This window comes from Gracilinanus agilis, chromosome 2 (genome assembly GCF_016433145.1).
Source record: "Gracilinanus agilis isolate LMUSP501 chromosome 2, AgileGrace, whole genome shotgun sequence".
Lineage (NCBI taxonomy): Eukaryota > Metazoa > Chordata > Mammalia > Didelphimorphia > Didelphidae > Gracilinanus > Gracilinanus agilis.
In genome coordinates this window covers 128,481,918-128,498,345 of record NC_058131.1, presented here as the reverse complement: position 1 = coordinate 128,498,345, position 16,428 = coordinate 128,481,918, and the positions used below count along the sequence as shown (strand labels likewise).

The following is a 16,428-nucleotide window of genomic DNA, read 5'->3' as shown; positions in this document are numbered from 1 at the left end:
AAAATGCAGGACTTGAAATCATGGGGAAAAAATGGAACCAGTAAGACATTTAAAGGAATTAACTGTATATAACTGAAGTGATAATTAAAACCACGAAAGTAAATGAAAGTGCCAAAGGAAAGAATGTGGAGAGAGAAGATGACCCAGAACAAAGCCTGGGGTGGGGATTGGAGTTAATGAGGGTGAAAAAAGAGGAGTCCAATAGAAACAAAGAAAGAGAAGCAAGAAGAAAAAAGAAGCAAAGGAAGAAAAGAATCCCTACAAGGAAAGTTGATTAACAGTGTCAAATGTTGCTGAAAGGCCAAGAAGGGGAAGATGAGGCTGTGAGATTAGGCAATTATGAGGTTATTGATGACTTTGTAGAGAAATTTCAATAAAGCAGTAAGTTAAGATTTGATCAATCAACAAACATTTATTAAGCTCCTACTATATACCAAGCACTAAGTGCTAGAGATAGAAACACAAAAAATGAAAGAAAGTCTTTGCCCTCAAGGAGCTTACAGCCTAATTGGGGAAGATAACATAGAAACAGAAGCTAAGAAGTGGTGGAGAGAGAAGGGAAGAGAGGAGATGGTACCTAAAGAGAATCTATGATGAAAAAGTCAATTAGAGATGTTCCAAAGTAGTTTAGTCAGGTGAGAAATGAAATGTCTGACATGAGATCTTAAATGTAGGCCTGGAGTGTATAGCCCTATCCCCCTATCAGAGAGGCAAAGAGCAGTCATGAGGTAAAAGGCTATGGAAAGAAGCCAGATTGCAGAGAGTTTAAGAGTAGGCTCGTTGTGAGAAAGTGTCACCAGTAAGTCTAGTTTTGCTGAAAATGTACTAATCAATAAGCATTTTTAAAAGTTGACTACTCTGCTATACTTTGGACTACACTGTGGATAAAAACATAGGAACAAGACAATTTCCTACCCTCAGAGAGTTTTTCTTCAAACAACTAAAGAAAAAAATAGAAGATAGGAAGAGGCATGAAAGGCTAGGTGTGTGGTAGATAATGTGCTATACAGGATGTCAAGAAGACTTGGCTTAAAGTTAATGAGATAATATTTATAAAGTACTCAATACACTTCCTGCCTTGTAGTTGGTGCTTAATAAATGCTTATTTTCTAGCTATGAGATCATGGGGCATATCACCTCACCTCTCTAGGCTTAATTTCTTCATCTGTAAAATCGGGATAATTACCCCTACAGTGCTTACCACAAAGAATTTCTGAAAGGCTCATATGCACTTGGCAAATTGAAAGCCTTATATAAATGGGCTTTGGGGGCAACAGGTAGGTGCCACAGTGAATAGGGCAGAATCAGGAAGACTCCTCTTCTTGAGTTCAAATCTGTCCTTAGACTAGGAAAATCATGAAACCCTATTTGCCTCAGTCTTCTTGCCTATAAAGTGAACTGGAGAAGGAAATGGCAAACTACTGTGGTATCATTGCCAAGAAGACCCCAAATAAGATCACGAAGAGTTGACATAACTAAACAACAGCCTTAAAGGCAAGGACTGCTTTATTTTCATATTTTATATATGCAGTGCCTAGCAAAATGCCTGGCACATAGGTGGCTTTTAATAAATGCTGATTTACTGATTGGCTTAAGTAAGTTGTTTCCTCCTTCATTCTACCTCTCAGCTTCCTTATTGGTAAAATGAGAAGGTGGGAGTAGATAATCAAATTGGTTTCTTCTAGCTTAGAAAATCTTTGTGATTACTGAAAATAATGTTGAAAAATACTGGTTTCCAAAACTTAGAAAAGAAATGCAATCCAATATTAGATTTGTATGGCATTTTAGTCAATTTGGTTTTTGATTTTTTATTTATTTTTAAATTAAACTAATTTTTTTTTACTAACAACATAAATTCCTAAAAATGAATTGATTACACTGAAAGTGAAAAGACTTGAGGGGAATATCAGTGAGAAAAGAATCCCTGCAACAACGTGTCTAATGCTCCCTGTGGGGTTCTACTCTAGCTCAGCATAACTGTGTAACCAATTTGTGCAATGATGAGTAACAAATGAGAACTGTGGCTTTAAAATAGAATGACAGCCTCTGGATGTCAGCTGTGCACATCAAGGCAGGTTATTCCCTTCTGTGGATGGTGATGGCAGAGTAGAGAAGGAGAAGTGGAACTAGATTCTTTCTGCCAATTCAGCAGCTCTGCTCAAGCAGCAGCTGTTAGGAACTTCTCTCCCTACAATGCAATTTCTTCAGGGTCATAAGCACCCATAACCCAAACAGAAGAAATGATTCTGGGGAAGTTGCAAATTTAAAATAATAACTTATTCTCACATTTGCTTTTCATTAGAAGAAAGTAATTTCCTTCAGAGTAAGAGTGTTTTATCCTCATTTAGAAATACTCAAAAAAATAGGACAATGGATTTAAACCTAATATAAACAAGCTAATTTTAATAAAAATTTTGGTAGGAAAAGAATCTTAATTTTTTAATTGTTTACATAAATACAAAACCCAAATCAGTCATCTCAGGGCCTGAAGTATACTTAAGAAGCCTGTGTCTCTAAGGAATATTTATTCTGGACCTAGAGATAGGCCTATGGAACCAGAGACTCCCAGTGTCCTTTATTACATACCCTGATAAGTGCCCCCAAAAGGAGTCTTGATTAGGAACTGCAAAAGACTTGCATTCTGGTGCATCTGGTGCTCAGCTCTAAGCCAGCTAAGTCTAAATGGTGGAGTAAATCTTAATCTGAGATCAAATGGAAAAGTGTTTTTACCTTTAACAGGGCCATTGTGTAGGCCACCAGGATTTCAGTAAGAAAAGAACAGAAGTCAGAAAGTGGGTGAGAATGATGAGAATAAGGAGAAAAGCAAACCTAATTTGGGTACCAAAAATGACATTCAAGAAAGTAAAACTTTGAGGTGTCTTTGTTTTATTGTATCTCTCTGGGAATGCAAAAAATATATAAAAATGAATTTAAAACTGGATTGTCCATGGATGAATTTCTTGTTTTCATGTTTAGAGAAGTGGATTTGGAAATAATAAAATACAAGAAAAAAACTGAGGTAAATTTCTGTTTTATTGAGTATTTAGGGGAGTTGCCCCTGAAATAAGGTTCTTTGTAAGAATTAAATGTGCCTGAATTCTATATTTACTGTTCTCTTTATATCAACTTTGTCCTTGAGGGAGGAAGGTAGAAAGTGAGATACTTGGGCATTTTTATATAATAAATACATTTTTAAAAGACCAAATGAAAGAAGAAATCAAAACAAACAAATAAAAATGTTCACCCTCTTCTCCACCCCAACTCCCACTAAAATTCAAGAATAAAGGATTCCTGGATTTATTTCTGATGTTTTCATGCCACAGCTTGTTTGTGTCTTTGTGATTCATATTCTGGTATTATTTTAAAAAAGACATCATGATTCACTTGCTGGATGTCGAAAAGAGGAAGATGAATTACAGAAATACATTGGTTTTGAAGTCATACAACCTGGGCACTAATCTCAATTCTGTAATTTATTATGTATGTGACAAGTCACCTAATTTTTCTGGGCCTCAATTTCCTCATCTATAAAATGGAGTTGGGCTAGGTGATTTCTTAAAATCCTTTCCCGCTCCAAACATGATGTGAACAATTTATTCAGTCTTTCTGGGCTTCAGTTTCCTCATCAGTAAATGAAGGTGTTGGATGAAATTACTGATATGGCTCCTCTCCATTCCATTCCTATCCAATAGTGATGGTCTTTTGTTCTCCTCCACAGTAGCTGCCTTGAAACCTCTTGACTGTCAGGCCAAAACAAGGCAGGGTCTAGGGGACTCCATAGGATGATCTTCCCTATTTTTCCTAATATATAACAAGACCATCTTTTCTTCTTTGCAGGTGATGGATATGTTAGGCATAAGAAGGGATTAATTTTAACTTGTCAAAATAAATTCTTAAAGTTAGGCTGGTCCCTAGATAAAGCTCTGCTTTCCCCATCTACTATAATCCCTGATTTTCTAGTCATTTCAGATAAAAATTTTAAAAATTAAAGAATGAAGCCTAAATCCCTAGTAAGAAACTGTAGTCAGCTCAATATCATAGCCCAATTCATCTTTGTTTATTTATGTAGGTTGAGTTTTTCACAGAGCCACAATATTTGAGTTTTTGGAGGGACTTTAGAGTCCCAACCTATTCTTGAACAAGAATCCCTTCTTCAACATTCCCAACAAGTGGTCATGTGGCCTCTTCCTAAAGAGCTCCATGAAAGAATAAACCACTAAATGAAGCAACCCATTCTTGCTAGCTATAATCATTAAATTATTTTCCCCTGACATTGAGATTGAATTGTCTGCTTTTCCTCTTCTACCTCATTTGTTCTATGTTTTGTCCTGCTGAGCATAAGTACTAATAATAGTTAACATTTATCTATCACTTTGTGATATTACTACACCCATTTTATAAAAGAGAAAACTGATGCTAAGAAAAGTTAAGTGAAATTCTCAGGTTCCCACAGTAAGCATAAGAGATAATGTTGGTCTCAGGCCTTCTTACCTCCAAAATCTAGCAGTCTCTTTTGCCAACTGATGCATGAGTCTAATAATACCTCCTGAAACTGTCGTTCAAATGCTTGAAGACAGTTTCAAACTCCAATCTACCCAAATCTCTTCTTTTCCAAGATAAATATCCACATTTCCTTAAAAATACCCGAATTTGGCATAATCTCAAAACCTTTCCCTATCCTGATTACTCTTCTCTTGAAGCTTTCCACCTTACCAATGTCTTTCCCAAAACGTGACACCCAGAATTGAACATAATCAATCTTTCAGGTGGAAGGAGACAAAAGACCTATGTGGAAGGCCAGACATGTCTAGAAAATTGTATATCATAGTGTTCACTAAACACATTTCTCTAGCATAATTTTAATTCCTAAGAGGAAAGGGAATGAATAAATGTCATATACATAAAGCCTCGTAAAATCTCTGTCAGCCCAAATCTGGAAATCTGGATTAGTTACTCCATGCAAAAACATGGGCAGGAATCCTGCAACTGGCTGCCCAGGAGTTCCAAGGTTTACAGACATATGCATTAGTTCTTTCTACTCAACTCTTCATCCTAATGTGCAGAGTACTCAGAGCATGTAACAGGATGACTGATTCAGAATGCTTATTTTCCAGATTTTCTCTTCTCAAAATGATCTTTGGACAATGGAAGGTCTTTTAGATGTGGTATCAAAGTGTAATCATATCATATCATATCATATATCATATCATATCATACCACAGTGTATCACAGTGTAATTAGAAGAGCACTAAATTTCTCAATTCTTAGTCCTAGTTCCACACATAGCTCTAAATTTCACTCTCTGAGGCTTTGTTTATTCATTTGTAAAAATATATAAAAATGTAATTAATATAATATTCATAATTATTAATATTATATATAATTGAAAACTTGGAGGTTGGAAGCCAGACTGCAAAGGGTTGAAAGGATAGGAAATGGAATCAAGGAATACAGACATCTTTTCTAGGTGTTTGACTGAGAAAGAGATAAGGCAGAAACTTGGGCAGATAAGTTTTTATTTGCTTTGTTTTGTTTTGTTTTTTTAAGAATAGGAGGGACCTGGACATATCTGTAGATAATCATGAAAGAACAAGTAGATAAGGAGATATCAAAAGATGAGGAGATGACTTGAAGGACAATCTGTTGGAGAAGATTAAACAAGATAGGTTAAGGGCTTATGAAGAGGAACTGACCATGATGAGAAGGGTAATTTCTTCAACACACACTGAAATAAAGGACGAGAGAATGGAGAATATTGTCAAGGAGTTGTTGGATTTAAAATACACATGAGAGGAAGTCACTTCACTTACTTTATGTGCCATTCAAGGTTTTTCTTTGATTTGTTTAGTGGATGAAAACTGCGTAATTTGCAAATGTAAATCTAGGAAATTCATTTCTTTCTGTTCTGTCCTTCACACCCAACTTTAATTTGACAATGTGTAATTAAAAGTGACATAGTTTTATTAAACCTCTAGTACAGGGCCTTGAGAGGGTGACAACAGTTTAAATCACATTACTCACCCGCATGATCCGTTATATTCAAATTTTCCCTGATTCAATTGCATCGCTAAATCTGTCAAGAGACAAAAATTATTTAACATCTTCTTTCCCTGGACAATGGAAATTTTGAAAAGCCATTTTTCAAATAGAAATCATATGCACAGCAGGGGAGAATAGTTAGCTTAAAACAGAATGCTTCTGGCACACCACAAAGAAAACCTAGAGTTTGTTTGAGGCAAAAACAAAAAACAAAACAAAACAAAACAAAAAACCCACCAAATTTTATAATAATGAAATAATTGTGTCAGAGCTTCAAGAAAACATTTGATATTCACGGCAAATTTAAAGCATTAATTTAAAGTGCTAATAAAGAATGTAAAATTGTTTTCTTGAAGCTCCAATTAAATTCTTTATAATAACTTGCCCTTCAGGCCTAAAGACTGGAGGTTCTGGGTTAAAATAGAGCCTCAGACACTTCCTAACTGTGTGACCCTGGGAAAGTCACTTAATCCCTATTGCCTGGCCCTTACCACTCTTCTGCCTTGGAACCAAGATAAAGTATTAAGCTTAAGATGGAAGGTGAAAGTTTAACAAAATAAAAAAAAAAACTTGTCCTTAAAAAGCAACCTCAATATTTTCTTCTCAATATACTTATCAGTTGGAGTTGGAAGCACAATTTAAAAAATATATTTTAATAACAAATTTCCATATGACTTAGCTGAAATTATATAATCAAAATTGTCTCCCTTTCTTTCAACCCCCCTACTCCTGGAGCTGACAAGCAATTTGATTTGGGTTATACATGTATTATATAGAAAAACATGTTTCCATATTATTCATTTTTGTAAGTGAATATTCTTATTAAACCAAAGCCCTAAAACATATATTCAGATAAAGAAGTGATGTCATATGCTTCCATCTGCTTTTTTACTCCAACAGTTCTTTCTCTGGAAGTGGTTAGCATTCTTTTTCATAGGTCCCTCTGAATTATTCTAAATCATTGTATTGCTTTTATTAGCAAGTCTTATCACATTTGGTCATTCCACAATATTGCTGTTACTGTGCACAATATCTCCTTGGTTCTGCTTATTTCACTCTGCATCAGTTTATGTAGATCTTTCCTGGAAAGCACAATTTTTTAGTGGGCTAGCTCCATAACCTTAAAGATTCTATTGGCAAGGCAAATAAATGGCCACATAAGGAACAGAGTGAATCGACTGTTTTCCTAGATAATAAATCTCAAGAGACTAGCCAAGAATCATATGCCAAACAGCATCTAGTTTATTTGAGGAAAATTCTTCTAGAATAGAGGTTTTTAACTCAGAGGATTGTAAATATAAGGGAATATGATTGTATTTTAACAAACAATGAATGTCTTTATAAAATATTTGATACTGTATATTAATATAATTGGTTTTCTTTGCATTCCTATGTATTTCATTTTATGTATTTTAAAAACATTATTCTGAGAAAGGGCTTATAGGTTACACCAGGCTGCCAAAGGGTTGATGACACACATAAAGTTAAGGACAGGCATGTGATTTAAAAAAACTAACTCTTGGCCATCAAATCCATGTTCTTGTTTTCTAAAAAGAGATGATCATAGTTGGATTATGGTAGATTTCTCTCCCATTCCAAACCGCATCCCACCATACATCATAAATGCTTTCTATATTGCTTTATCACATATCTAAATATCTATTGAACTAAATTATAAATGTACTGATATTAAAAGATATCCTGAATCTTTCTGAAAATAATTAAAGTGATCTAAGCTGCCAAATTTAAAGTCTCTGACTATACTAATGGCCTATGGCAGCACAAAAGCTTAGATCCTGAATTGAGTAAGAATTGGGTAAGAAGCTATACAGGAAATATTTTTGGTTACTGAAAGACAATTATAACAATAATAGGTAACATTTATATGGAATTTTACATACCATTTATATGATTTACAAAGCACTTTACATATACACTCTCATTTTTTCTTTAAAATAATCCTATGAAGTAGGACCTATTATTATTCCTATTTTATAGATGAAGAAACTGGCTGAGAAATTTTTAAGTGCCTGCCTAGGGTCACTCAGCCAGGAAATGACTGAGGTAGGATTCAAATGCTGGCTTTCCTGAGTTCAAGTTCAGTATTTTACCCATAATCTCAACTAGCTGCCTCTATGATCGATCTTTTTCAAGAAAAAACAAATGCAAGTCACAGATGAATGTGAGGGATCTCCTGTACTTTAATCATTATAAACCAGTGATGGGCAAACTTTTTAAAGAGGGGGCCAAAGGAAAGGAAATGCTCATCTGTCAGTCTGTTTCTAAAGCAACTCTTTAGATCGTTTAGATCATTGCAGCACCCACCAGGGGGTGGTGGTGCCCACTTTGGGGATCAATGATTTAGAGGATTACTAGAATCCTTTCTAATCTTGAACTCTTTGTGATTCTGGAACAAGGTCTTTCTGGTATCTACAGAAATAAAACTCCTTTGACAAAGCTTATGGTAGATTTGTCATAGACTGATTATTTTTTTTCCCTAATAGCAGGATTTTTTTTGTAAAGTGTTGAGTACTGATCAGGTAGCTAGGTGGCTCAGTGGATAGAGTTCTGGGCCTGGAGTCAGGAAGACCCAAGTTAAAATATGGCCTCTGACACTTACTAGCTATGTGACCCTGGGCAAGATACTTGACCACTGTTTTCCTTAATCAACTGGAGAAGGAAATGACAAACCACTCCAGTATCTTTGCCAAGGAGACCCCATTGACAGTGTGGTCTACAGGACCATGAAGAATTGGATGACTCAACAACTAAATAACAAAAAGACAGAAATAGGCATGATTCTTTCCTAAAAAACTGCAAAGGCTTTTCTAATTTCTTTTAACTCTTGAAAACCAGGAGAAAGAATATGATTTATAGGGATAGGAATTTAAAAACTATAACCTGGATGATGGAAGGACATATAGCAAGAGATCTGTAATATTATATAGAAAAATGTTGCTCTGCAGTGAGATGTGTTGTCTCTAACAACTGACCCTTTTCTTGCTTTTCCAAAACATACCCAACATGACATTCAGCCATATGTCTGTTTCCCTTTAAAAATGCTAAAAGCAAACTGATGGCATCTGTTGGCAAAATACTATCAAAACCTTTCTCTGGAATTTGGGTTCACTAGACATCATCTCCTACCTGGGGTTTGATAGTTCAGTGAGACCATCTGGCAGCCAGCATTCCAGAAAATCTGAGGCATGTAATTACTGGAATCCACTCGGCCTCCCTTGGGGTAAATCCGACTCATTTGCCGTTTATTATAACTGTGTAACTTATTAAGGAAAATGGAATACGAAGAGCTAAGCAACATCGATAAACTTAAAACAGACTATAGGATTACACATAGGTATGTATACATCCATTAATAAAGAAAATATATCTTTTAAAATGTAACATAAATGTAATTCAAAATTCACTGTTGAAGATTTCAAACTACCCAAAAGTAATTTTAGTTGTTGGCAATCTACTTTCTATTTACTAGAGAATTAACAGGTTATTCAGAATAAGTACATTAACAATTCACAAAAAAAGAAAGATAATAGCTAGCTATTGTTCTTCTTATCATGCAAGGATACTTCACAAATTCAATTGCATGTGTCTTCAAATAACCTAGTCCAACTGATTCATTAAAAGAAGACATGTTGTAATGAATATTGCGTTCTGTAAAGAGAAGAAAATATCCCTTTAGAGATGCTATCATCAAATAACCCAGCATAAGCCAACCAATAAGTATAACTACAGTTTATAAAATATTATATTTCACTAAGCATGTGCTTCTTTACCATATTTGCATCTCCTAAGTTATGAAGACCAGTATTGTACATCAGCACAATTTTCCCTATCCTTAATTCACATCAGGATTTTTATTGAAAAAAGGCAATAAATTCAAGAGGAGCCAGGAAAGAATTTTTATAAAGCTCCAGCCAAATTCCACATCCTCTGTGTAAATGTTTCTCAACAATGGTGATTACTTTTCCTCCATAGCAAATGTTTTTTAAGGGAATGTTTTAAAAGACTTTACATAACTATGAATTAATGGAATAAAATTTATATAGAAAAGTCCTTTGAAAATATAGCTAAATGATAAATACACTGCCATGCTGTGTATGGATCCACCTTCTGTTAACATACTCCTAGTAACTGAGAGCCACCATGTGGGTGATTAATGAAATGACAAGTTAATCACAGACAGGTTTGAGATATGCCACCAATGGACAACAGCCTATCAAGCAAGTGTAAGATGAGCTAGCTAGCTCTCTCTGTCCTCTCTCCCCTACCCAAAAAAGGAAAAGAAATTGCACTGTCAATTACATCACTGCACAATAGTACAAGGAAAAGCAGACAAATACAGCTATCATATTTAACCTTTTGTGTTACCTTCTGCTACATTGAAGCCCTGAAACTTTACAGGCTGGGCATAGTTGATCATTGTGGATAAATACGGGTGAATATTGGTTGTAGCGCCCACATATTTGTAGGAAGCCATCCATGCCTGCTCATCTTCCACAGTAACTAATCCCTGAAAAGACATTTAAAGAAATATATACTTTTCATTTTCTTCTGTAGTGTTTATAAGCCAATCATCCCAATGAAGATATTTTTTATGAAGACTAAATTGTTTAAAACTGAAAGAACATTTTTCTTTCTCTAATAATGTGGACTAACTTGTAATTGTTCTCAATAAAGCCATGTATATGCTGATCTCAAATAATGGAGGTAGTGCATGAGATGTTTCATTAAGTTAACAAAAAGCAATTAATATTGTTTACAGTGACATATTGCTTTAAAATTTTCACAGTACTTTGACAAACATTCTCTCAATGATCCTCACAACAGCCCTGTGAGGTAGGTAGGGGAAGAATAATTATCCTCAATTGACAAATTGACAAATAAATGAGAAGACGAAGGCACAGAGAGGTTGATTGACTTGCCTAATGTCATTCAGAAGGTTAGCACAAGATCCCAGATTGGCTGATTCCTAGTTCCAGGTTTCTTCATTTATTATACTATATTAACTAATTCATGACTTGTGCATTAAATCTCATCTTAGAATAATACGGCATTTTGCTAAATCTAAGATTGAGATTTTATTATGCCACATAGAAAAAGAAAGGTAATCTCAGGTTGCTTCCCAGGAAATTCAGCATATAAAAATATAGCTTCTAAGTAGAAAATTAGCTTTAAAAAAACACCCCAATAACTCCACTGAGAATTTTGAAGAGTAATATTAAAAGGCCAAAAAATCTTCTTGATAAAATTTTGTGAACCAATGGGCTGAAGTCCAACTCTCTGAATTATAGCTGTAACACTATTTTGAGTAAATTAGTGTCTTTTTTTTTTTTTAGTAAAACAAATAATAAATTTTTTTTTTTATAAAACAGAAAGGATAAGTCAAATTAGTTGTTTGACCTAACTGCCTGGTCAGTTCAATCCCAAACCATCCAAAAGGCTTCTTCATTTGCATGCCTTAGTTGGTATTTCATACCTGTTATTGGCACTGATCATTATGTACAAAGCACATTCTTTAGCTTGACTTGAGGTTCTTTCATTTTCTGTGCTTTCTAATAGTATCTGGCACAGTTTCTTGCATAGAATAAGTGCTTAGTTAGTAGTTACTGATCACAGTGATGCCCTATACTCAGAGTGTAGATTGATATATATATAGACATAGTCAATGAGGGAATTTGTTTTGTTTGACTATACATGTTTGCAAAAGGGATTATGTTTTTCTTTTTCATTGGGAATGAGAAGTAAGGGATAGACATAAAGAAGAGAAAACAGATTTTCACTGACTGAAAATAATAACATTAAAAAAATTATACCCTAATAATCCTCATTTGTGTTCATTAGAAGTCACATATAATTTTCCTACCACCTAGATAAAAAAAAGTGAAGATGATATAAATATCTTTGTAGCAGGCAAGACCAACTTGAGGCTGTGTGGTTTAAGGAATCTGTGTCTTTGTTTTACATTTATACCATATTCATTTGTTAAGCAAATTATTTCCATTGATATAAAAATTTAAAAGGAAATTAAGGAAATGTAACTACACAAAATGTTTACTTTCTCTACAGTTAAGTCAATTTCTAAACTTATTTCAAATAAAAAAGGGTACTAACATTTAGTGTAGGTTAGTGCTAACAATTAATATTTTTAGATCAGGTAAATATTTTAGGGTATTAAGATAATATTTTATTTCTTTTTATTAGTCCAAAATTTCTTTTATTTCAGTTGCAATAGGGTAAAGTGTAATGAGCTAATGGGTCATTTTTATTTCTTATTTCAATAAGCTGATCTAGGTTTATAAAATATAGGCTTGAATATAAAGAATACATCCTAATCAATCATGCACCTTTCCTTAGGGTAAGAATAAGTGCAAATTTATTCTAAGCATGGCCAGTATATTTGGTATTAATGTGTACCTTAGGTATGATTTCATCAGGCTTTAATCAGTTCTATATCTTGGAAGTTTTTTAATTATTTTTATGAAAAATGTTATACATAGAAATAACCTCCCCAAACTTCTATGAATAAATAGGAAAGAGAGATTTAATGACTGAATACTTCCATAAAAATCTAGATATAGGATTGTGTGTTTTCTATAAGTAAAGGAAAGTAGAAATTATATGGAATTCTTTTTTGTTACCTTTTTATTGTTTTCATGTTCAAGGTCTTCTGCAGCCTAAAGAGAAAAAAAAATTGTATTTACCCCTCCAAACTGCAAAAATAAAACTTACCCTTTACTTATTTATGTTATGTGTGTCTAGAAACACAAACACACACAATATCTAGGAAATCTGTTTCTTCCAGAATAGGACATATTTTCCAGGATCATTTCAGTACAGAAGAGGATTGACATCGATAGTATAATAATTTCAAATATGCCTCAGTAGCATGTAAGCTCCTTGAGGTCAATGATTATTTTCCATTTTTTCTTTGTATGTCCAGTAGCACAGTGTCCAGGTTACTAGGCACTTAATATATGCTTATTGCATTGGAATGAAATGATATAAATCTGTTTAATTTATAAACAGTAAGGAGGGGTAAGTTAATATTGGTATATTTATTTTTAAAGCAATGAATGGATATTAAAAAAGAAGATGAGATATTTTACTGTCCAGGATTGTTCTAATTTCATTGTCCTACTACTGATATTCTTTGATTTAAAGCTTTACTTTCATATTTTGAGTCATAATTTATTAAATAAGTTGGTTAGGTATGGTTCCAGAAAGAACTATTAGAGAATCACCTAATAAAATGAATATGCCTTCCTAATATGTAAGACATGTAGTAAGCATTAAAATAAATGACTGTTTTATTTATTATTTAATGTTGAGAGTAGTTTCTGATGAAGGTTGTTGCCATTTGGGTGATGAGATGTGCCTAAATTAATGGTGGAAAATGGCGTAAAGTTGTTTGCAGTTAGCATAAGAAGTTTATGGATGAAAGGTTGTCGAAAATAGCCATAATGATCAAAATGAATAAATGAAGTGCACTGGATTTAGTGTTAGAAAACATATTTATCTATTACAACAATGAACCCTAAGAATCCCAGCTCTGTTACTTACCACCTGTGTGACTTTGGACAAGTTATTTAACGTCTCTGAGCCTCAGTTTCTTCATCTGTAAAATTAGTGGGTGTTGAACTAGAAAAGGAGTTCTTAACATTTTTTTGTCATGGACCCCTTTGGAAGTCTGACTAAGTCTTATGGAACCCTTCCCAGAGTAACATGTTAAATACATAAAAGAAAATACAAAGGATTACAAAGGACACTCTACTGAAATGTAGTTATTAAAATATTTAAAAAAAAAAGTTCATGGAACCAAGGTTAAGACTCAGCTCTCAGCACATTGTCTGGCACATAACAGATGCTAAATAAATGCTTTATTCACTTGAATTGACTCAGTCTTGTGCTTCTGTGGTCTTGCATTGTCATTCATTCATGATCAGTCTTACCATAAAAGTAATTCATGACTTTTGGTTTTGTGTTGTGTTTATTGGGTCTTCGGGGAGATTGGAGAAGGCATGGTAAAGTAAGACTATTTAATGATGAAACCTCTTGGTAGAAGCCTGAGAGTCAGAAGACCTAAGTTCTGACTCTATTCTTACACAGACTAGCTATGTGAACCTTGGACAAATTATCTGTTTTTTGGGGGGTGGGAGGGCTCAGTTTTCTTATACATATAGAGTTTGCATTAAACAACTTCTAAGCCTTTCCAATTTTGGCAGGGGCTGTATGATTCTGAAGGAGTTCATTTATTACATTTAGGTCTTATTTTCTACCTTAAAAAAATTCAATGTTTTGGTAACTTTCTTACTAGCCTAGATAGCCAGGAAGGGCCAGCTTCATTATTTGAATTCTTTTTGTATGTATGCATGTACATACATACACACATATGTTTATATGTATATAAATATACAAATGTATATTCAGAGAGTAACTGGTTTCCAAAATATAGAGGATGGGTCTTGTGGTGATTACACAAGTGACAATGTCCAATGGCCCCTAATTAGCTTAGCACTGTGTCTGGCACATAAAAGAAACTTAATAAATATTTATTGACTTTTTTTAAATCAAGATGTATTACTCTGGGATAGTTCAGCAAAAGTATCACTGTATGTGTCTTGAATTAGGGTACAAAAGTCCATTTCCCCAGAGAGCTTGCTTTTTCTAAGCAGTTCAGAGGGGAAAATGAAAACAATTTTATTTTCCTGTTGGTTATATTTCCTTAATTTCAGAGCAAGCAGCTTCTCTTCAGAGTCATAGCCAAAAAAAAGACAAACGAATAGAACACAGACGCCAACCTTCTTTACACTATTTGCAACAGCTTCCTTTTGACTGAAGTCATCAGCAGAGAGTTCACTTCCAAATTTGAATTCTGGGTGAGCTTCCTCCTCTTGGTCAGCTACATGAAAGAGAGAAAATGATCACGATAGCAAATAAGCAAGAGTTAGTCCAGCAGGCATTGTTCAAGTGCTTGGGTATGAGGTGCTGACTAGGGGGAAAAGAACAATGCTGTCAAATTAGAAGGGGTCTCCAACACATGTGGTCCTGATTTTGAAACTGAAATGACATCATCTGTCATCTGCAAGGATAAGAGTACCAATTCCATCTCAGTGAGACAAGTATTAAAACCTTAATCTTCAAATGCCTCTGTTATATTTAAGGCTACCAACAACACATGCCTTTTAAGATATTTAGTTGCTCACCCACAATCACACAGACAATTACATAGATCTAACATTACTAAAAAAAAAGCTGGATTTATTAGGATTTTAGTGCTGTCTAATGAAATGATTTAGGTTCGGAGAAATGTTTAAAAAACTGAGGTCTCAGAAGAATGCTATAACTGATATAAAACTGGATAATATAATAAAAGCCAAAAAAATCATAGGATAGTGAATTGGGATGGTTAAAAGATAACGCTACTTGATTTCTAACTGGTAAAAATTATGAAAATTTTAATACTTATATCATGTTTTAGAGTTAACAAAAACATTACCCTTATTATCTCATTTGGTTCTCATGACAAATATTTAAGATAAGTGCTATTATGATGCTATTTTACAGATGAGGAAACTGAGCTGGGTAAAGCTAAGTACCTTGCCCTGGGTCACATAATTAATAAGTATCTGAGCTAGGATTTAAATACATATTCCAAATTCTGGTAGCTATTTGATGTGATAGAGCAGGGAGATCTGCATTCAAATTCAGCCTCAGATACTTACTAGCTGTGTAACTTTGAATAACTTTAACCAGTTGGCCTCAGTTTTTATCTATAAACTGAGCTGGAGAGGGAAATGACAAATCACTCGAAAATCTCTGCTAAGAAAAACCCAAATGGAGTCATGAGGAGTCAAACATGAATCAAAATGTCTGAACAACAACGTCCTAATTTCTAGTGCAGAATGCCAACCACTATACCAATTAACTTCTCTAATATCAACAATGTTTATTTTTTTCCTTTCATTTTAAAGATGCTCACATGAAATCCTCAAGGTCAATGTAATAAATAATCAAAAGGTTTGAACTTAGACTTAGGTGGCTACAAGTGGATATGTTAAAATATGACTCCAAGGTCTAGTAGAATGCAAATTCCTGGCAAGGACTCTTATTTTTGTCTCTGGGTCTCCATTTAACTATAGCAGTTGGTAATTCAAGAAGCATCTATCAATTGTCTTCCAGCCTAGTATGTGCCAGGCAGTGTGCTAAGTGCTTAGGATGAAAAGAATGAAACACTTGCTGCCCTCAAGGATTTCATATTCTAATGAATGAATGAATGGCAAATAAGTTTTTAATAAATTCTTGTTAAATTGAAATGAATTATGTGAACGGTGTAGGTTTTTTTGTTGTTGTTGTTTTCAATTTATAAGTAAA

General features: G+C 34.1%; 1 protein-coding gene across 4 annotated transcripts in view; it reads right to left on the bottom strand.

Moving 5' to 3' along the window:
* The window catches only part of PLCB4 (phospholipase C beta 4), a 160,435-nt gene that overhangs the window by 57,884 nt on the left and 86,123 nt on the right, over nucleotides 1–16,428 (bottom strand). For 2 of the 4 annotated variants that reach the window (XM_044663402.1, XM_044663405.1), the window contains exons 17-22: nucleotides 14,856–14,956; nucleotides 12,696–12,731; nucleotides 10,426–10,567; nucleotides 9,624–9,708; nucleotides 9,187–9,311; nucleotides 6,022–6,073 (exon numbers count right to left, since the gene is read on the bottom strand). In XM_044663402.1, the coding sequence (XP_044519337.1) occupies nucleotides 6,022–6,073; nucleotides 9,187–9,311; nucleotides 9,624–9,708; nucleotides 10,426–10,567; nucleotides 12,696–12,731; nucleotides 14,856–14,956 (541 nt within the window). The remainder of the gene's footprint in view (nucleotides 1–6,021; nucleotides 6,074–9,186; nucleotides 9,312–9,623; nucleotides 9,709–10,425; nucleotides 10,568–12,695; nucleotides 12,732–14,855; nucleotides 14,957–16,428) is intronic. The other 2 variants (XM_044663403.1, XM_044663406.1) reach the window with 1 other exon arrangement.